A 21,440-nucleotide genomic window follows, 5' to 3' on the forward strand; every position below is an offset into this window, starting at 1 on the left:
GAGCCAATATCCCTGTGCCATGCGGCTGCTTCCCACTAGCTATCTACCTTACTGCGTTTGTTAGTGTGTATATGCCCATGACTCTCTCTCGCCCTGTCACAGCTCACCCTTCCCCCTCCCCATAACCTCAAGTCCGTTCTCTAAGAGGTCTGCGTCTTTATTCCTGCTTTACCCCTAGGTTCTTCATGACATTTTTTTCTTAAATTCCATATATATGTGTTAGCATACGGTATTTGTCTTTTTCTTTCTGACTTACTTCACTCTGTATGACAGACTCTAGGTCTATCCACCTCATTACAAATAGCTCAATTTCGTTTCTTTTTATGGCTGAGTAATATTCCATTGTATATATGTGCCACATCTTCTTTATCCATTCATCCGATGACGGGCACTTAGGTTGTTTCCATCTCCGGGCTATTGTAAATAGAGCTGCAATGAACATTTTGGTACATGACTCTTTTTGAATTTTGGTTTTCTCAGGGTATATGCCCAGTAGTGGGATTGCTGGGTCATATGGTAGTTCTATTTGTAGTTTTTTAAGGAACCTCCATACTGTTCTCCATAGTGGCTGAACCAATTCACATTCCCACCAGCAGTGCAAGAGTGTTCCCTTTTCTCCACACCCTCTCCAGCATTTATTGTTTCTAGATTTTTTGATGATGGCCATTCTGACTGGTGTGAGATGATATCTCATTGTAGTTTTGATTTGCATTTCTCTAATGATTAATGATGTTGAGCATTCTTTCATGTGTTTGTTGGCAGTCTGTATATCTTCTTTGGAGAAATGTCTATTTAGGTCTTCTGCCCATTTTTGGATTGGGTTGTTTGTTTTCTTGTTATTGAGCTGCATGAGCTGCTTGTAAATTTTGGAGATTAATCCTTTGTCGGTTGCTTCATTTGCAAATATTTTCTCCCATTCTGAGGGTTGTCTTTTGGTCTTGTTTACGGTTTCCTTTGCTGTGCAAAAGCTTTGAAGTTTCATTAGGTCCCATTTGTTTATTTTTGTTTTTATTTCCATTACTCTAGGAGGTGGGTCAGAAAGGATCTTGCTTTGATTTATGTCATAGAGTGTTCTGCCTATGTTTTCCTCTAAGAGTTTGATAGTTTCTGGCCTTACATTTAGGTCTTTAATCCATTTTGAGCTTATTTTTGTGTATGGTGTTAGGGAGTGATCTAATCTCATACTTTTACATGTACCTGTCCAGTTTTCCCAGCACCACTTATTGAAGAGGCTGTCCTTTCTCCATTGTACATTACTGCCACCTTTATCAAAGATAAGGTGTCCATATGTGCATGGGTTTATCTCTGGGCTTTCTATCCTGTTCCATTGATCTATCTTTCTGTTTTTGTGCCAGTACCATACCGTCTTGATGACTGTAGCTTTGTAGTATAGTCTGAAGTCAGGGAGCCTGATTCCTCCAGTTCCTTCTTTCGTTCTCAAGATTGCTTTGGCTATTCGGGGTCTTTTGTGTTTCCATACAAATTGTGAAAGTTTTTGTTCTAGTTCTGTGAAAAATGCCAGTGGTAGTTTGATAGGGATTGCATTGAATCTGTAGATTGCTTTGGGTAGTAGAGTCATTTTCACAATGTTGATTCTTCCAATCCAAGAACATGGTATATCTCTCCATCTATTTATATCATCTTTAATTTCTTTCATCAGTGTCTTATAATTTTCTGCATACAGGTCTTTTGTCTCCTTAGGTAGGTTTATTCCTAGATATTTTATTCTTTTTGTTGCAATGGTAAATGGGAGTGTTTTCTTGATTTCACTTTCAGATTTTTCATCATTAGTATATAGGAATGCCAGAGATTTCTGTGCATTAATTTTGTATCCTGCCACTTTACCAAATTCATTGATTAGCTCTAGTAGTTTTCTGGTAGCATCTTTAGGGTTCTCTATGTATAGGATCATGTCATCTGCAAACAGTGACAGCTTTACTTCTTCTTTTCCAATTTGGATTCCTTTTATTTCCTTTTCTTCTCTGATTGCTGTGGCTAAAACTTCCAAAACAATGTTGAATAATAGTGGTGAGAGTGGGCAACCTTGTCTTGTTCCTGATCTTAGTGGAAATGCTTTCAGTTTTTCACCATTGAGGATGATGTTTGCTGTGGGCTTGTCATATATGGCCTTTATTATGTTGAGGAAAGTTCCCTCTATGCCTACTTTCTGCAGGGTTTTTATCATAAATGGGTGTTGAATTTTGTCAAAAGCTTTCTCTGCATCTATTGAGATGATCATATGGTTTTTCTCCTTCAATTTGTTAATATGGTTTATCACATTGATAGATTTGCATATATTGAAGAATCCTTGCATTCCTGGAATAAACCCCACTTGATCATGGTGTATGATCCTTTTAATGTGCTGTTGGATTCTGTTTGCTAGTATTTTGTTGAGGATTTTTGCATCTATGTTCATCAGTGATATTGGCCTGTAGTTTTCTTTCTTTGTGACATCCTTGTCTGGTTTTGGTATCAAGGTGATGGTGGCCTCGTAGAAGGAGTTAGGGAGTGGTCCTCCCTCTGCTATATTTTGGAAGAGTTTGAGAAGGATAGGTGTTAGCTCTTCTCTAAATGTTTGATAGAATTCGCCTGTGAAGCCATCTGGTCCTGGGCTTTTTTTTGTTGGAAGATTTTTAATCACAGTTTCAATTTCAGTGCTTGTGATTGGTCTGTTCATATTTTCTATTTCTTCCTGATTCAGTCTTGGCAGGTTGTGCATTTCTAAGAATTTGTCCATTTCTTCCAGATTGTCCATTTTATTGGCATAGAGTTGCTTGTAGTAATCTCTCATGATCTCTTTTATCTCTGCAGTGTCAGTTGTTACCTCTCCTTTTTCATTTCTAATTCTATTGATTTGAGTCTTCTCCCTTTTTTTCTTGATGAGTCTGGCTAGTGGTTTATCTATTTTGTTTATCTTCTCAAAGAACCAGCTTTTAGTTTTATTGATCTTTGCTATTGTTTCCTTCATTTCTTTTTCATTTATTTCTGATCTGATTTTTATGATTTCTTTCCTTCTGCTAGCTTTGGGGTTTTTTTGTTCTTCTTTCTCTAATTGCTTGAGGTGCAAGGTTAGGTTGTTTATTCGAGATGTTTCCTGCTTCTTAAGGTGGGCTTGTATTGCTATAAACTTCCCCCTTAGAACTGCTTTTGCTGCATCCCACAGGTTTTGGGTCGTTGTGTCTCCATTGTCATTTGTTTCTAGGTATTTTTTGATTTCCTCTTTGATTTCTTCAGTGATCTCTTCATTATTAAGTAGTGTATTGTTTAGCCTCCATGTGTTTGTATTTTTTACAGATCTTTTCCTGTAATTGATATCTAGTCTCATGGCGTTGTGGTCAGAAAAGATACTTGATACAATTTCAATTTTCTTAAATTTACCAAGGCTTGATTTGTGACCTAAGATATGATCTATCCTGGAGAATGTTCCATGAGCACTTGAGAAAAATGTGTATTCTGTTGTTTTTGGATGGAGTGTCCTATAAATATCAATTAAGTCCATCTTGTTTAATGTATCATTTAAAGCTTGTGTTTCCTTATTTATTTTCATTTTGGATGATCTGTCCATGGGTGAAAGTGGGGTGTTTAAGTCCCCTACTATGAATGTGTTACTGTCGATTTCCCCTTTTATGGCTGTTAGTATTTGCCTTATGTACTGAGGTGCTCCTATGTTGGGTGCATAAATATTTACAATTGTTATATCTTCTTCTTGGATCGATCCTTTGATCATTATGTAGTGTCCTTCTTTGTCTCTTTTAATAGTCCTTATTTTAAAGTCTATTTTGTCTGATATGAGAATTGCTACTCCAGCTTTCTTTTGGCTTCCATTTGCATGGAATATCTTTTTCCATCCCCTTACTTTCAGTCTGTATGTGTCTCTAGGTCTGAAGTGGGTCTCTTGTAGACAGCATATATAAGGGTCTTGTTTTTGTATCCATTCAGCTAATCTGTGTCTTTTGGTGGGAGCATTTAGTCCATTTACATTTAAGGTAATTATTGATATGTATGTTCCTATTCCCATTTTCTAAATTGTTTTGGGTTCGTTATTATAGGTCTTTTCCTTCTCTTGTGTTTCTTGCCTAGAGAAGATCCTTTAGCATTTGTTGTAAAGCTGGTTTGGTGGTGCTGAACTCTCTCAGCTTTTGCTTGTCTGTAAAGGTTTTAATTTCTCCATCAAATCTGAATGAGATCCTTGCTGGGTAGAGTAGTCTTGGCTGCAGGTTTTTCTCCTTCATCACTTTCAGTATGTCCTGCCACTCCCTTCTGGCTTGTAGGGTTTCTGCTGAGAGATCAGCTGTTAACCTTATGGGGATTCCCTTATGTGTTATTTGTTGTTTTTCCCTTGCTGCTTTTAATATGCTTTCTTTGTATTTAATTTTTGACAGTTTGATTAATATGTGTCTTGGCGTATTTCTCCTTGTATTTATCTTGTATGGGACTCTCTGTGCTTCCTGGACTTGATTAACTATTTCCTTTCCCATATTAGGGAAGTTTTCAACTATAATCTCTTCAAATATTTTCTCAGTCCCTTTCTTTTTCTCTTCTTCTTCTGGAACCCCTATAATTCGAATGTTGGTGCGTTTAATGTTGTCCCAGAGGTCTCTGAGACTGTCCTCAGTTCTTTTCATTCTTTTTTCTTTATTCTGCTCTGCAGTAGTTATTTCCACTATTTTATCTTCCAGGTCACTTATCCGTTCTTCTGCCTCAGTTATTCTGCTATTGATCCCATCTAGAGTACTTTTAATTTCATTTATTGTGTTGTTCATCGTTGCTTGTTTCATCTTTAGTTCTTCTAGGTCCTTGTTAACTGATTCTTGCATTTTGTCCAATCTATTGTCCATTCTATCTCCAAGATTTCGGATCAACCTTACTATCATTATTCTGAATTCTCTTTCAGGTAGACTCCCTATTTCCTCTTCATTTGTTAGGTCTGGTGCATTTTTATCTTGCTCCTTTATCTGCTGTGTGTTTTTCTGTCTTCTCATTTTGCTTATCTTACTGTGTTTGGGGTCTCCTTTTTGCAGGCTGCAGGTTTGTGGTTCCTCCTGTTTTTGATGTCTGTCTCTAGTGGCTAAGGTTGGTTCAGTGGGTTGTGTAGTCTTCCTGGTGGAGGGGGCTAGTGCCTGTGTTGTGGTGGATGAGGCTGGATCTTGTCTCTCTAGTGGTCAGGTTCACGTCTGGTGGTGTGTTTGGGGGTGTCTGTGGCCTTATTATGATTTTAGGCAGCCTCTCTGCTAATGGGTGGGGTTGTGTTCCTGTTTTGCTAGTTGTTTGGCATAGGTTTTCCAGCACTGTGGCTTGCTGGTCGTTGAGTGAAGCTGGGTGCTGGTGTTAAGATGGAGGTCTCTGGGAGATTTTCGCTGTTTGATATTATGTGGAGCTGGGAGGTCTCTTGTTGATCAGTGTCCTGAAGTTGGCTCTCCTACCTCAGAGGCAGAGCCCTGCCTCCTGGCTGGAGCACCAAAAGCTTTTCATCCACAGGCTCAGGATAAAAGGGAGAAAAAGTAGAGGGAATTAGTAGAAGTATGAGGAAAGAAAGAAGGAAAGGAGGGTAGGAAGGAAGGAAGAAAGAAAGAAAGAAGCAAAGAAGGAAAGAAGGCAAGAAGGAAAGAAGGGAGGGAGGGAGGGAAGAGGGAAGGAAGGAGGGAAAGAAGGAAAAAAGACAGAAAGAAAGAAGATACAGTAAAAATAAAATACAGTATAATAAAGTTATTGAATTAAAAACTTCTTATTTAGAAAAAAAAAAAAAGGGACGGAAAGAACCTAGGACAAATGTTGGCAGCAAAGCTATACAGACAAAATCTTACACAGAAGCATACACATACACCCTCACTAAAAGAGGTAAATGGGGAAAAATCCTAAATCTTGCTGTCAGAGACCACCTCCTCAATTTGGGATGATTCGTTGTCTAAAGGAGGGAAGGAAGGACGGAAAGAAAGAAAGAAAGAACGAAGGTAAAGTATAATAAGGTTATTAAAATTAATTATTAAGAAAAAAATTTTAAAAAAAAACATGGACGGATAGAACCCTAGGACAAATGGTGGAAGCAAGACTATACAGACAAGATCTCACACAGAAGCATACACATACACGTTCGCAAAAAGAGGAAAGGGGAAAAAATCATAGATCTTGCTCCTAAAGTCCACTTCCTTAATTTGGGATGATTGGTTGTCTATTCAGGTATTCCACAGATGCAGGGTACATCAAGTTGATTGTGGAGCTTTAATCCGCTGCTTCTGAGGCTGCTGGGAGGGATTTCCCTTTCTCTTCTTTGTTCTCACAGCTCCCAGGGCTAAGCTTTGGATTTGGCCCTGCCACTGCGTGTAGATCGCTGGAGGGCGTCTGTTTTTTGCTCAGACAGGATGGGGTTAAAAGAGCCGCTGATTGGGGGCTCTGGCGCACTCAGGCCGGCGGGGACGGAGGGGCACAGAGTGCGGGGCGGGCCTGCGGTGGCAAAGGCCGGCGTGACTTTGCACCAGCCTGAGGCGCGCTGTGCGCTCTCCCGGGGAAGTTGTCCCTGGATCCCGGGAACCCGGCAGTGGCGGGCTGCACAGCCTCCGCGGAAGAGGGGTGTGGAGAGTGACCTGTGCTCGCACACAGGCCCCTCGGTGGCGGCAGCAGCAGCCTTAACGTCTCCCGCCCGCCTCTGGGGTCCGCGCTTTTAGCCGCGGCTTGCGCCCGTCTCTGGATTCCGCGCTTTCAGCCGCGGCTCGCGCCCGTCTCTGGATTCCGCGCTTTCAGCCGCGGCTCGCGCCCGTCTCTGGATTCCGCGCTTTCAGCCGCGGCTCGCGCCCGTCTCTGGATTCCGCGCTTTCAGCCGCGGCTCGCGCCCGTCTCTGGAGTTCCTTTAAGCAGCGTTCTTAAACCCCTCTCCTCACGCCCCAGGAAACAAAGAGGGAAGAAAAAGTCTCCTGCCTCTTCTGCAGGTGCAGGCTTTTCCCCGGACTCCCTCCCGGCTAGCTGTGGTGCACTAACCCCTTCAGGCTATGTTCAAGCCGCCAACCCCAGTCCTCTCCCTGCGCTCCGGCCTCAGCTCTCAGCCCCGCCCGCCCCGGCGGGTGAGCAGACAAGCCTCTCGGGCTGGTGAGTGCCGGTCGGCACCGATCCTCTGTGCGGGAATCTCCCCGCTTTGCCCTCCGCACCCGTTGCTGTGCACTCCGCAGCTTCGAAGCTCCCCCCTCCGCCTCCCGCAGTCTCCGCCCTCGAAGGGGCTTCCTAGAGTGTGGAAACTTTTCCTCCTTCACAGCTCCCTCCCACTGGTGCAGGTGCCGTCCCTATTCTTTTGTCTCTGTTTTTTCTTTTGCCCTACCCAGGTACGTGGGGAGTTTCTTGCCTTTTGGGAGGTCTGAGGTCTTCTGCCAGCCTTCAGTAGGTGTTCTGTAGGAGTTGTTCCACGTGTAGATGTATTTCTGGTGTATCTGTGGGGAGGAAGGTGATCTCCGCGTCTTACTCTTCCGCCATCTTCCGCCTCGGTCCTCATATTTCATTCTTTATATAAATTCAGGAGTCTTACTACAACTCTCTGCTTGCCCCCTAGCTTTTTTGATCAGGGGTCAAATGACCGCTGAAGTTGGTATCTGGCAGGGTTAAAACATGTTTAATTCTGGGAAGAGACTCTATCATCAAGATCTTTACAAAACCAGTTCAGTGAGATTCCCTGGGATGACGATGTGTGAAAAGCCTAGAAAGAAAAAGAGAATATTTTCAAACCCAGGAGGCAACCTCTGGTTATCGTCAGGCTGAAGGCCCACTTGGATCTTGGTGGGGTGCGTTTTCATCAATTTGTTGAGACTTCAGTCTGCGTCTTTGGTTAACTCTGTAAACATCTGAATTGTGTCTGCAAGCACTCTACCCCTTTGTACCCTACCTATTTCTTCCTTTCAGTTTCTTCCCAACAAATCCATCATAAGTTCAACAACAAGCAGGCTGATTCCACAACCATCCTTATAAGTTACCTTTACACATTAATGTTACCTCCTGGTATTTAGAAGGTACATGCTATTACTTAGAACCCTAGTGGTGCTTCGGGTTGTCCCTCACCGTTAATTATCCTGGTGTATCTTACCCCAAGCCCATAAGTCTCCCTGACTCTCCAAGAAGTCTGTCTTCAGTATTCAGCCATGTTTCTACTCCTAGACCAACCTCTAGTTCTTGAGGATCTCTGTGCCAGCTTCCTTATCCATAAAATGGGAGTAAGAAGAGTATCTACCTCATAGGATTTTTGTGAGGATTAAATACATTACTAAACAAGATACACTAAAAAAAAAATGCCTGGCCCATTGTAAATGCTCAATAGTTGTCTGTTATTATCTTATTGAGCTAAACGTCTTATTTACTGGGGTAAGAGGTCTCGTCCACTGTTTTCCAAAGTGCTGCTCCTGGTTCAGAAGGATTTGGTAAAGGGAGCAAAGAAGAAAAAATGAAAATTGACTCTCTGATTTTTAGTCTGGGTGATGTACTCTAGTGCTAATATTAAACACAGGACTGATTCAGAGTAAAACTACATACCTTTCTTTCAGTTCAGGTCTAGTGGGTTCAATACAGTTATTTGCATGGAAGGACAATAATAGCACATTATGTTTATTTTTAAAAAAGCATAAGTAGATCCTCCTTCCTCCCAGTGTCTCATGAGAATGGTGTGGGAGTATGGGGACAGCACATGCAGCCATCATGCTCTTTCTACCAAAATGGATACAGGACACATTAGAAATTTAAAAACAGAGAAACTGAGCAGAGAAGTTGACTTAGAAAAAACAAAGATAAGTTTAATTTTAGTCATGTGGTAGACTGTCTAAAGTGAAGTGAAAAATAAAACATTTGAATAGAAGAATCTTTAAAGAAATTAGGAGTATGAAAGTCAAAAGTAGTGAGAGAAATCGGGATAAGAAAACAGATCTGGAACTCTTCAGTAGTCTAAAGCTGATCTCTAAAACCATAAGATCGAATGTCTCCCTTGAGGAAGAATGTAGACAGAAAACATGAGGCTAGGTCTCCCCACTTCTGCGTGGGATGTTTTTAAACTCACAGCACTTTTGAGACTGCCCTTTGACTTTTTTTTCAGAAGCAAGACAATGGGCACTGTATGCTGGGCTCTTCTTAGGGGTCATCGTTGGTGTCATCATGATTCTGCAAGTGGCAATACTACTGTTGAGAAGAAGAGGTAGGTGACAATAGATTCTTATCAGACTCCCTGTGGTAAGCAGGGGACCTCTCCCCACAAGCACTTGCTCTCACCACTGGGGCTTTCTGCAGGCAATGCCTTTGCAAAAACACTACATAAACATATCCTCGGATCTTGTTCAATTCAGTTTCATTCAACATGTCTTGCTTGATCCCGCCACACTAGGCTGTGGGGATAAAAAGATAGATGAACCACAGGTATTTAATATGGGAGACATGACACAGATAATTTAAATTCAGTATATATGACAAACACTGCAGCAGAGGTGTGTACAGGATGCTGAAGGGATCCAGATAAGAAGCTTAAAATATTCACTAGGAGCAGAATACAGAGGACCCTTGAATCTTGTTCAACAGAAAAGTTATAACTACTGACTAATAATAAAAAGGATGCTTTTACCCAAGGGTTGAAACCTTTCTATAATTTCTTCTTTTTTAATTAATTATTTTATTTATTTTTGGCTCCGTTGGGTCTTTGTTGCTGTGCACGGGCTTTCTCTAGTTGTGGTGAGCGAGGGTTACTCTTCGTTGCGATGTGTGGGCTTCTCATTGCGGTGGCTTTTCTTGTTGTGGAGCACAGGCTCTAGGCGTGTGGACTTCAGTAGTTGTGGCTCACGGGCTGTAGTGTGCAGGCTCAATAGTTGTGGCATGCAGCCTTAGTTGCTCCACGACATGTGGGATCTTCCCAGACCAGGGCTCGAACCCATGTCCCCTGCCTTGGTGGATGGATTCTTAACCACTGTGCCACCAGGGAAGTCCCTATAATTTCTTTTTATGCTTACAATATCCCTCTGAGAAAAGGAGGGTATAGTTGTTTCTATGTGACTTAGCAATGGGGTAACCAAGGCACAGAGAGGCTGACTCCTGCAAAGTCACCCAGCTGATTGGTGAGGGAATCAGAACTGCAACTATGTGTCCCAACTACCGGGGCGTGTTCCTCTAGGAAGGCCCACAGCTTATCAGAAGACAGCAGAGAGAACACACTTTACTACCATTTTAGCACAAATTCTGACTCACCTTGGACAAGTGTGCAATTCATGAGGTCACTTAAAGCCAAACTAAATAGTTATGGAAAGTTACCCAGGGTAGACTGAAACCATTAGGGCCCAATTACTCCCTTGCAGTTTCAATGTCTAGAGTTAGTATCTCCTGGCCTCCCCTCCAAGTTGTCCTATGATTCAATATCCTGGGCAGTGTGCTCCCCTCAGCGACACTACCCACCACCCACTCACATTAGCATCAGAAGGTCCTGCCCCACGATCAGGACAGATCCCTGGGCTGGTCTTCCCATGGGGAGAATAGAACTTGATCCTCACACCACAGATCTGATGGCCGATCTCATTCTCAAGTAGATCAGTGTTCTCCACATATAACCTTCTTGGAAAAGCCCTGTCTCAGCACTCTGATGTTGGTTTTGCTTATGTAAAAAAATCTAGGTCATAGCAAGCCGCCTACTTTGTCTCATTTCCTCCATTTAAGAGGTAGCTGGGGAGGAATGGGGGGAGTGCGGCAATGCAGACAGAAATCACGATGAGAGTCCATGGGGATGGGCCAGGGCAGCCACATTTGTCTTAGAAAATAAGGAAGCAGTGAAATACCAGCGATGAGAAAACTGAGATTAACATACCTGCATTAACCCAGCTGGTGAAGGTCCTGGGATCCTAACCTGCACTCTTTCCTCAACTACATCCTGCTCATCACATGGTTGTCTCTGAAGGGAATAGCGCTCCCCACCCCACTACAATTCTCTACTACTTTTCCCAAACACGTACCCATCCTTGTTTCTAATCACCGTGTATTCCTTGTAAGCCAGGAACATACAAAGCCCTGCCTTAAGTCTGTGGGAAAAGCTTATACTTAATTGCTGTACCCCCATAAGACTTTGCTCAAGAGATTCTGTTGCCAACTTCTATTGGTGTCACCTCCAGAATGCAGCCTGACTCTGAAGGTTTTCAGAAGGACTCTCTGGAAATTTCGTGTCCAGGAGACACACTAGATAAGAACATAGATTTTTAGCATTCAAATGCAGACTTTGCCACTGACAAGCTCTGTGATCAAACGAAAGGCAAACAAATCTGCAAAATGGGGATAATATTATGTACTTCATGGTATTGATGTGGGGATCCATAAGTCAATATACTGAAAGCACTGAACACGATGGCTTCCATGGATAGATGATGGATGAGAGATGGATAAATAGATGAATACACACACACACACACACACACACACACACACACACACACACACACAGAAAGACTAATCTCTTAATGTAAGCATCAATAGTTAATCTCTATTGCCAGCAGAGGGCAGCGCTGGAAGGATCTGGGAAGAGCACCTAGAACAGATTTAAAGTACTTGAGGTTAGGGTAACATAAGACAACTTTATGCCTCAGATGAGAGCTGAAAAGGATATTAGACCGACTATGCCTTCATTTTACAGTCATGGTAAGAGAAGAGACCCATTGAGATGACATGTTGTCCAATGACACACAGCTAATGAGGGCTAGAAGGGGGATGCCCCAATGCTAAGGTCAAGACATTTTTCATTAGATCTTAAGGCCTCAGTGACTAGAGTTGAGCTGGCTCCTGAAAACGTGTTTCTGCATTGGGGAAGAAAAGCATGAGACTGAATTATCTTGGTCCAGTGGTCTTTTTGAGAAGCAACATTCAGCCTTGCCTTTTCCATCTCTCTGACCCTTTGGGACTTTCCCCTCAATTGTAATTTTCAGCTTGAGCTGACCTGAAAGACTGAAAGTCCTTAAGGACTGAGGTCTGTTCTCTACACTATTTGTTCCTCTACAACACCTAGGACAGTGCTGAGTGGGGGCTTCTAACTGTGCAAACATTCATGGTTTTGAACCGAAGGATGTATTTCACAGAACTAACTTGTGCCCCCTCTGTTATCTCCTCTGATCACCCCAAACCCTATCCTCCCTCCCTATCCCCCCGCAACACGCATCCTCAGCCAGTTATCAACCCTGACCAAAAAAGTGAAGTTGGAACCACCAGGCAGGTACTCCCTGCCCACACATGCACAGGAAAACCATACGTTGGCTTCTTTGAATTCTTTGAGCTTCCCAGCAGCTGCCCATCACTTCCTTCCCAAGTGTCACACCCTCATGCAGCACCTTCCACCACTTTCATCACGTACATACATACAAGGCCTTTCCCTTCCAAATAAAAATATACCTCTCCTAAGTGCTATTCCCTCAGAGACATGCTCCTAGATTTTTAAAAGAATAAATTAATTGGTGTTAAAATAAGTCTACCCTAAAGACTTCACGTGATTTCCTCTGAATCAAGTCTCCATTGTTTTTGCCTGGACTTTGCAATAGTCTCAAAACAGGCCTCCCTGTTCCCATCTGTTTTTTACCCTCCATCCTTCTCACTGCTACATGATATATCCAAAGAATACCACAAAACATTAGAAAGAATGAGATAGGTCTACTGCACTAGCATGGAAAATGTCCTCAACACATTTTAGCTGAAAGGGTCAAGTTACAGAGAAGTGTATGGAATGACTGTATTTGCAGAAGAAATATCTGTATAAGTATAGCAAGTGTCCAGAGCTGCACCGTCTAATACGGTAGTCATCAGCCACGTGTGGCTGTTTAAATTTAAATTAATTAGAATTAAACACAATTTTAAATAATTTTATTGAAGTATAGTTGATTTACCATGTTGTGTTAATTTCTGCTGTACAGCAAAGTGATTCAGTTATACATATATATACATTCTTCTTCATAGAATTAAAAACAATTTAAAATTCAGTTTCTCGGTTGCATTAGTCACAGTTCAAGTGCTCAGTAGTGACTTGTGGCTTGCAGCTACCATAGTAGACTGCAAATATGGAACATTTCCATCATCGAAGATGATGTTGTATTGTACAGAGCTGATCTGGAAGGATATACATCAAACTGTTAAAAGCAATTACTTCTGAGAATGAAATTGTACTGGTTAATGGGGGAAAGAGGACATACTTTTTACTCTCTATTATTTAAATTTTTGTAACAAGAATGAATTATTCCTACAATTTAAAAAGAAAAAATTTAAAAACTGGTTAAAAATTTAAATGTTCTGCAACATATTAATTTCCAGAGATCCTAGGCTCTGAGCAAAAAAAGATGGTAGGCATTAGAATGACATTGCAGCTTTATTCCAAATAGTCCCAGGCAGATCATCCCTCTTGCATCCCTTCCACCTACACATACACCGTCCCCCAGAAATAGGGAGGTGAGAAAGCTGTGAATGAAACAACATGCTATGAGCTGAAGAATTCGAAAGAGGTATAAATAACTTGCCCTGCCCCTAAAGAACTTAGAATTCTATTAGGAGATCAGATATATACATCAAACAATAGAGATCAAAATAATTGAATGGCATATCAATTACACCTAACAATTGCACCTAACACTATGTGCCAGGCACTGTTCTATACACTTTACAAGTAATATCTCATGTAATCATCACAACAGCCCTGTGAGGCAGGTATTTCAATCCCATTTTACAGATAGGGGAATAGGCCAAGAGAGATCAAGTAACTAACCTAATGTCATATGACAAATGTACACGGGGTTTGGGACTCAGTGCTTTGTTCCTGTGGTACTTCTGGGGAAGGTGGGTGTGCAATGGGGGGTAAAGACCAGACAGGTCTGAGCAGAGAGTTCATGCTGGGGACCAGAGGGAGATAACCACTATGGTTTCTTTTCCCCAGGTAAAACAGACAATTACCAGCCAACAATGGAAGCAAAAAGCCTTACTATCTATGCCCAAGTCCAGAAATCAGGTGTAAGTCCTATACTGTCTTTGTCTGGGGTGGACCTGTCATGTTTCCCATGGAATCCCTGGCCATTCAGTTCACTTTGCATGTCTGACATTCATGGTTCTACGTGGGTTCTGAAGCAGAGGAAATTAAGAAAGCAGAAGTCAAGAACAAGAGCTCTCTAAAAGGACATTAACTTCGGTGTTAGATGGGACTATTTATTATTTGAAATAATGGGAAACACTGGGTAATTTTCTGGTCATCTGTTTCTTCGTAGGAAAAATTGAGGAAGCTAGAAACACGTGATGTATGACTCCTTCCAGCTCTGGCATTCTAGGAGTCTACGGTTCTCTGTTATCAAACTCTTTCCTTCTCTATGGAAGAGGGTGCCAGCTTGAGGAGAGAGGGGAAGATTGAGAAAGGCTATTGTGTGACATGTTGGTCTGATCCAAGCTTAAGAGTTTGCAAACATCAAAGAGACAAGGAAGGAAGATCTTGAGGATTCTGCCTAGAGAGTGGTTGGTGAGATGGAAGATGATATGTAGGCAGCAGATGAAAGCAAAACTGTGACAGAGTGATGGTTGGGCTGAAACAGAAGAGATGGATTTAAAAAACTAGAGTCATGATGAAGTTGAGGATCAGATAAGTTAGAAGTAAGAGGGAGGTTAAAGAATGATGGCTAGATATGAAGATATTATAGTTTTTCTGACATGAAGGCAATTCTAGGTAATGTATAGGCCAGAATACGGCCATTCAGGATGTAGGGGAAGGCAAATTCTTGAGTAAAAGATGTGAAGGTAAAGACAGCTTTGATTAGCACCTTGGAAAATTGCATCAGATGACAGTAAATGCATTTCTGATAACCAGAGATAAACTCTTGGACAAAGCCCTTCTTTCTGCTGTCCCCTAGTGGTCTGGAGGGTGTATTACACAGGCCATGACCACCGTTGAGAACCAAACTCCATTTAAATATATGAGTCCCAAGAGCAACCTCTTTTGCATATACATATTTAGGTAATCAGGTTCAACTTAACCATGGTGCCTTCCCTATCTATTCTATCCCATGTTGCTAGCACCCCTCTTTTTACTGTAAAGTATGACATCCATACCAAAAAGTGCACCATGTATAAATGTCAGCTCAATGAATTACCCCATCTTGATACCTAGTAAAGCAAGTCTCTCCAGCTTGTTTTTCTTCAAGAGTTTTGGCTATTATGTCCCTTTGTACTTGCATATGTATTTTCGAATCAGCTTCTCAAGTATCACAGAAAGGGGAAAAATCCTATTAGGATTACATTGAATCTGCAGATCTATTTGAGGAGAAATCATATCTTTCAGTATTGAGTCTTCTAGGACCATAAAACTACCACCCAGATCAAGGAACAGAACATTGTCCCCACCCCCAGAAGACCTCCTTGTGTGCCTCATAATCACTATCTTCTCTCTCCTCCCCAAAGATTCCCTATCCTTACTTTCTGAAAATATAGTTTACTCTTTTTTTTTCCCCTTTGGACTTTATAAAAATGGAATCTTATAGCATTTTTCCTCCTGTGTACAGTTTATTTTGCTCGATATTACCTTTTATGAGATTCAAGCATGTCTTTGAGCTTAGATATAATGCATTCATGTTCATTGATTTATGGAATATCAATGTATACATATACAAGAGTTTATTCTTCCAGTTGACTACTGATGGACATTTGTGTTATTTCCAGTCTGAAGCTATTATGAAAATTGCAGCCATTCATATTCATATGTGTGCTTCTTGGTAGATATGTGCACATATTTTTGTTGGGGATATATCTAAATGTAGAATTGCTAAGTCACAGAGTATGCATATCCTCAAATTGATTAGATAAGGCCAAACTGTTTTTCAAAGTGGGTGTACCAATTTACTTTTTTGCAACTACATACAAGAGTTTCAGTTGCTACACATTCTAATCGAAATTTGGTGTTATTGGTCTTTTAAATTTTAGTCATTCTTTTGGATGTGTCTTTTTATAGTTCTATTTTGCATTCCTCTAATTATTAAGAAAGTTGAACAATTTTTCATATGTTTATTGGCTGTATAAATATCCTCTTTCTTAAAGTGACTGTTAAATCTCTTGCCAATTTTCCCTTGCATTTCAGTCTGTTTTGGGTGGGATTATTATAAGGCTTTTAAACATTTTTAGCAGTTATATTTTAGCACATACCTTCACCCATCTTGTGGCTTGCCTCTGCAATTTCTCAAAGATACATTTTGATAAAGGAAAGTTCTCAATTTTAGTGTAGAACAATTTCATCATCTCTTCCTTTGTGTTATAAAAAGATAACACTTTTTGTATTCCAGTTAAGAAATCTTTCTTTACTCCCAGGTATGAAGATATTCTTCTACCATCTTCTAAAAACTGTATGGTTTATCTTTTCAACTTATATCTGCTATGCACCTGAAAATGATTTTTTGAGTGTGGTGTGAGATGGGTCAAGTTTTATTTTTTTCCATATGGATATCCTATTGACTATTTATATTTAAAAACTGTCCTTGCCTCACTGCAGTGCCACCTCATTATAAATCAAGCGTCCATCTGTGTGTGGATCTATTTAGAAGTTCTCTGTTCTGCTCCATTGGTTTATTTCTTTACAATTGCACCAGAACCATACTGTCTTAACAAATCTGTGATTGCAGATTTATTACAAGTTTGATATCTGGTAAAACAAATCTTTTTACTTGTTCTTGTTCTTCAAGTTCTTGGCCATTTTTGATCCTTTGCATTTTCATCTATATATTTTAGATTCAGTTTGTAAAAATCCTCCTTAAAATCCTGCTGGAATTTTAATTAGAACTGCATTGATCAATTTCAGAAGATCATATATGTTTTCCTATTGAGTCTTTCAATTCATAAAATGATATATCCTTTATTTAGATCTTCTTTAATTTTACCCTATCACTCCTTGAATTATCTTCTGCAACATTACTTCCAAAGTGCTGGCTAGCTCCTTTTTACTAAAACGACATTTTTACTAAAAGGACCTTTTATTAAAAGCATTACCTGGGACCTAATTAGAAATGCAAAAAGTCAGGTCCCACCCCAGATCTTCTGAAATAGAACCAGATTTCTAACAAGATTTCCAGGTAATTCATATGCACATTAAAGTGTGAGAAGCCCTGCTCTACCCCAAGCACTTCCAGTAATGGGAAATTCACTGCCTCTCAAGGTAATTCATCCCACATTTGAGCACTTCCTACTATTAGAAAGATCTTATTATATTGAACCAAAATATTACCCTAAACATTCCAACCTTGGTTTAAAGCTGACAGACTGTACAGAACAAATGTAATTCCTCTTCTACATGGCAACCCATCAGATATATGAAGAGAAAGATCATGTCCCATCTTGAATCTTCTTTCCTCCAGTAAAGTTTTCCAATTCCTTATCTCTTCCACCAGATGACAAGATTCCAAGTTCTCTCCCATTATAACCCATGTGCTTCCGTTTTAAGGCTTGTTCTATGTCCAGGAAAGGCAGAGAATAGCATTATCCTACACCAGTGCCCCCAAGTATGTTGAAAAGATGACTTTCCAGGCATAAGATATGTCGTCTCCCTCTTAGAGGGACGGGGTCTCAATTTATGCCTACACTGACTTCGTCCTGGTATTGTGGATTTTAATTCATTCTAAGTAACATTAACAAACAACAGCTGAAGGTTTTTATGTGCCTAGCACTGTTACATGGGGAATGCAAAGAAAAAATAGGCTATTTCTCAAGGAATTGATGGTCTGTTTGGAGAAGCGATGTGTAAATACATCAGAGTGTCTTAAATACAGTGTACAGTTAAGTGCCGTAATGTGTGAATTAGACTTTAGGTACCTGAGGAATTTAGGTGAAGGAGAGGTCATTATAAGTTGGGGTAACCAAAGAAGAACAGTATAATGGAAAATACATGCGCTTTAAGTTAAAAGATATTTTAAGTTAAAATCCTGGCTTTGATACTTCTTGCATGTTCACATTAAGAAAGTACTAAATCTTTCTGGGCTTTAGCCTCTTCCTCTGTAAAATGTGAGTAACAGTCTTTAACATAAAGAGTGGTTGTGAGACAAATGGGAAGATATATGTGAAGAACTTGGTAAACTTTAACACACTCGCACATGTGTGGTTATTATGAAGTTCAATGTTTGGACAGGAAAGAGAATTGATGAGAAACCATATTAGAGTGAGTAATAGCAGGACTTCATGTTGTGGGTGATATGAGTGAGACTAAAATACTATAAAAATCACGTTCCCTTCAGCTGCCTATGTAAGAACCACACCAATTTTAGTTCACTGTGAGCAAGATGTTTAAAACATCTGGGAAGTGATGATGATGAATCAGGCTGCCTCACAAGGCTGTGAGCTCCATGTCACTCGGGGAGTCTGAGCAAAGCCCAGAGAATTGAGTTCCAGGGAATTTGGGGGAGAATTTTCACCTGGGAAGGAGGCTGGACCAAATGACTCCAAGGAGCTTTCTAACTCAAAACTTCTTGATGCTACGCTTCTCCGTGGGGAAAGTTGAATGGGAAATAACTTGCTGCTCAGCTAATCTCCTGCTGTCTTTGCTTCCCTTGTAGTCTGTTCAGAAGAAACCTGACTCTCTGCCAGCTCAGGACCCCTGCACCACCATTTACGTTGCTGCCACAGAGCCTGTGCCAGAGCCCGTCCAGGTGAGGCATTGCTCTGTGCCTCCTCTCTGTAGAGAGGGAATAGGTGGAGGAGGGGAAAGGGTGGAACCTGTGTAGAGCTGAAATGGAGGACGTAGGCCCTTGCAAGCAGGTAGCAAGGAGCATCTGCAGCCTCAGTTGCAGGGCTTCTGGGAAACCCCTCGTGGCTGCTTACATGGGGTCTCTTCTCACTCTCTGCTCACCAGGCTTTCTCTGAGAGCTGTCACGTCAGAATCAACTGGCATATTTGTTAAAAATAAAGACTCCCGGGACCTTCTACCTAGGATTCTGTTCAATCAGAATGTCTATGGTGGGTAACCAGGCATCTACACGTTAAAAAACAACATCCTCCTGGTGATCCTGATGCACATTTAAGTTCAGGAATCGCACCTTGAGTCCAGGAGTTCTCCAGTCCAGCTGCATAACAGAATTGCCAGGGGAGCTTTGTAAAAATGCTCATGCCTAGTCTCCATTCATCCCTGTTTAATCAGAACATTTAGGAGTAGAACTCTGCATAGGTGTAAAGCCTAGAAGACAGTATGACACATGGCCCGCCTGTTCTACCCCATTGCAAGATCAGCATGGATTAAGTTTACTTGACAGGAATCTTTCCTTTTACTAAACGAACAGAAGTAAATTCTGGGCTAAAATCTTGGCTTTAGTTGGACCCTATTAAATAAAGCATTTTAGGAGACAATGGAGGATCAAAAGGCCACAGAAATGCCTACATTTACCCATTTTCCTCAAAGCTCCTACTGTACACATACTCAGCAATGCTTGGGAGGATGCCTCATCTTCATCTTGAGGTGTATTCACAGACCACTCTCCTATCCAAAGGGAAGTAAAAACATAAATCTAACTTTAAAAGCTTTAAATAATGTAGATTTTTAATGATGTTTTCTTGGGGAAGAAACACAGCACTCGGTATATTTCACATTTTAAAGCAAAACCACCTGAATTCCCTCATTCCTGTCTCTTTCTGTCTCAGACTCTTGAATCTCCTCTCCCTGCGAGAAGTCTTTGCCCACAATCTTCACCTCTTCCCCATCCCTCTCTTGCAGGAACCACTTCTTTCTTCTCCCTTTGGGTCTCATTAATCCCCCCCTTTTTAGAGCTCAGTAATTTAGAACTCTTTTGGCTTCTCTAAACTGAGTGCAGGTCCTCAGATGACTGGGACAGGTCTCCCAGTCTCCCTGATGACATGCGTATGCTTGAAGGGAGCTGTAACCCATCTTGTGGGCGAGCAGGCAGTCTGGGAAGCTGAGTGCTACCTCTAGCAATACCCAGCTGTGGCAGACCCTGAGCAAGCTGCAATGCTACATGATTCTTGAGACGCTTTCCTTTTTCTAAGCATCACTGCTTCCATTTGTAGCCTGTGAACCTAGTGCTGGTCCCTCCACCCACAGACTTGTTCTCTTTTGCCCCCAGCAATCAAGCTCCATCACAGTATATGCCAGCGTGACACTTCCAGAGAGCTGACACCACAGATCCAGTGAAGGGACTTTCTGAAGGAATACGGAGGAGCCAAAATAAACACTGAACTTGGTCCCAAGTCCCAAGTTTCTTGTGACATCTACACGTCTGTACTCTTCTTGGATCGACTCCCTGGTGATGTTTCTCCCACATCTACCCGCGAAATAGATAAGGAAGCGAGGTTTCCCAAGCACTTAGCCTGCTCTGTGGGAGGCACAGGCTCAGAACAGAGAGCTGCTTGGAATAGCTTTCCATCTCTGTGGTGTAGCAGATGAAATGGATAATGCCGGTCCAGTGAGGTGTCTCGCTCTTTGCTGCAATTGGGTAATAAAAGCCAAAGGCAGAAAGTCAGGACAGGACATCTAGTACCTATCTCAGACAGCTGACCACCAGCCACAAAGTCTGGAACAGCGTACCCTTGGGCTGCCTGTCCTTGGTCTGGGAGCTGCTCCCGATCACCATGAAGACTTGATCAAGGCTCTGGGCCTCAGTTTCTCTCTCTGGATAGACAATGAGATTATTGTCTCAATGAGATTAATAAACACTCTGAGATTATTCCATAAAAGAAGCTAATAAAGTATTTTATTTGTAAAACCTGGAAGCTAAGAGTCAATAAACTGAAAATATGACTTTGAGGTCTCTGAGCTTTGAGTAATGGAATGAAAAAAAATCTGAGATTCTTAAAAGTACAGTTTTGTGCAAATGATGTTCAGATTTAAAGAAAAGGCTTCCCTGGTGGCGCAGTGGTTGGGAGTCCGCCTGCCGATGCAGGGGACACGGGTTCGTGCCCCGGTCCGGGAAGATCCCACATGCCGCGGAGCGGCTGGGCCCGTGAGCCATGGCCGCTGAGCCTGCGCGTCCGGAGCCTGTGCTCCACAGTGGTAGAGGCCATAGCAGTGAGAGGCCTGCGTACCACCAAAAAAAAAAAAAAGAAAAGTGGTAAGTGTTTTGTGATACTGTTACAAAGGAACTTGGGATAATCAGAACTTGTCCCAGAGTGACTTTTCACTTCCCCAAATGATTTTTAAATCCTAGTTCTCTGCTTACTCTGTTGAACAACAAACGTGGAGCCTCAACTAAGACTCTTCAAACTGATTCTGAGTCCATTTTACATCCATGGCTTCACATCCCCAGGGTCTCTACCAGACACTTCTTAATCCTTGCATACCTCTCCCCGTCACTAAATGTATCTTGAAGTAGACAATAACATATATTGGCCCAACAGTTTCAAGTAATTGAATGCTTAATAACTTAAATTATTGGCTGCAGACAGAAAGAGCCTCTTCTATTAAAGTCCTATTTCCCTTCTATTCTCGCTTTCATATAGGCCTTCTTCAATTTAAGCAC

General features: G+C 41.5%; 1 protein-coding gene across 1 annotated transcript in view; it reads left to right on the top strand.

The window, feature by feature from the left end:
• SLAMF1 (signaling lymphocytic activation molecule family member 1) overlaps window positions 1–20,099 on the top strand; it is a 40,168-nt gene extending 20,069 nt beyond the window's left edge. The window contains exons 4-7 of the mRNA XM_030842080.2: window positions 9,059–9,157; window positions 13,895–13,968; window positions 18,531–18,623; window positions 20,049–20,099. Coding sequence (XP_030697940.1) covers window positions 9,059–9,157; window positions 13,895–13,968; window positions 18,531–18,623; window positions 20,049–20,099 — 317 coding nt within the window. The remainder of the gene's footprint in view (window positions 1–9,058; window positions 9,158–13,894; window positions 13,969–18,530; window positions 18,624–20,048) is intronic.
• Window positions 20,100–21,440: the final 1,341 nt, after the last annotated feature.

This window comes from Globicephala melas, chromosome 1, assembly GCF_963455315.2.
Source record: "Globicephala melas chromosome 1, mGloMel1.2, whole genome shotgun sequence".
Classification (NCBI taxonomy): Eukaryota; Metazoa; Chordata; class Mammalia; order Artiodactyla; family Delphinidae; genus Globicephala; species Globicephala melas.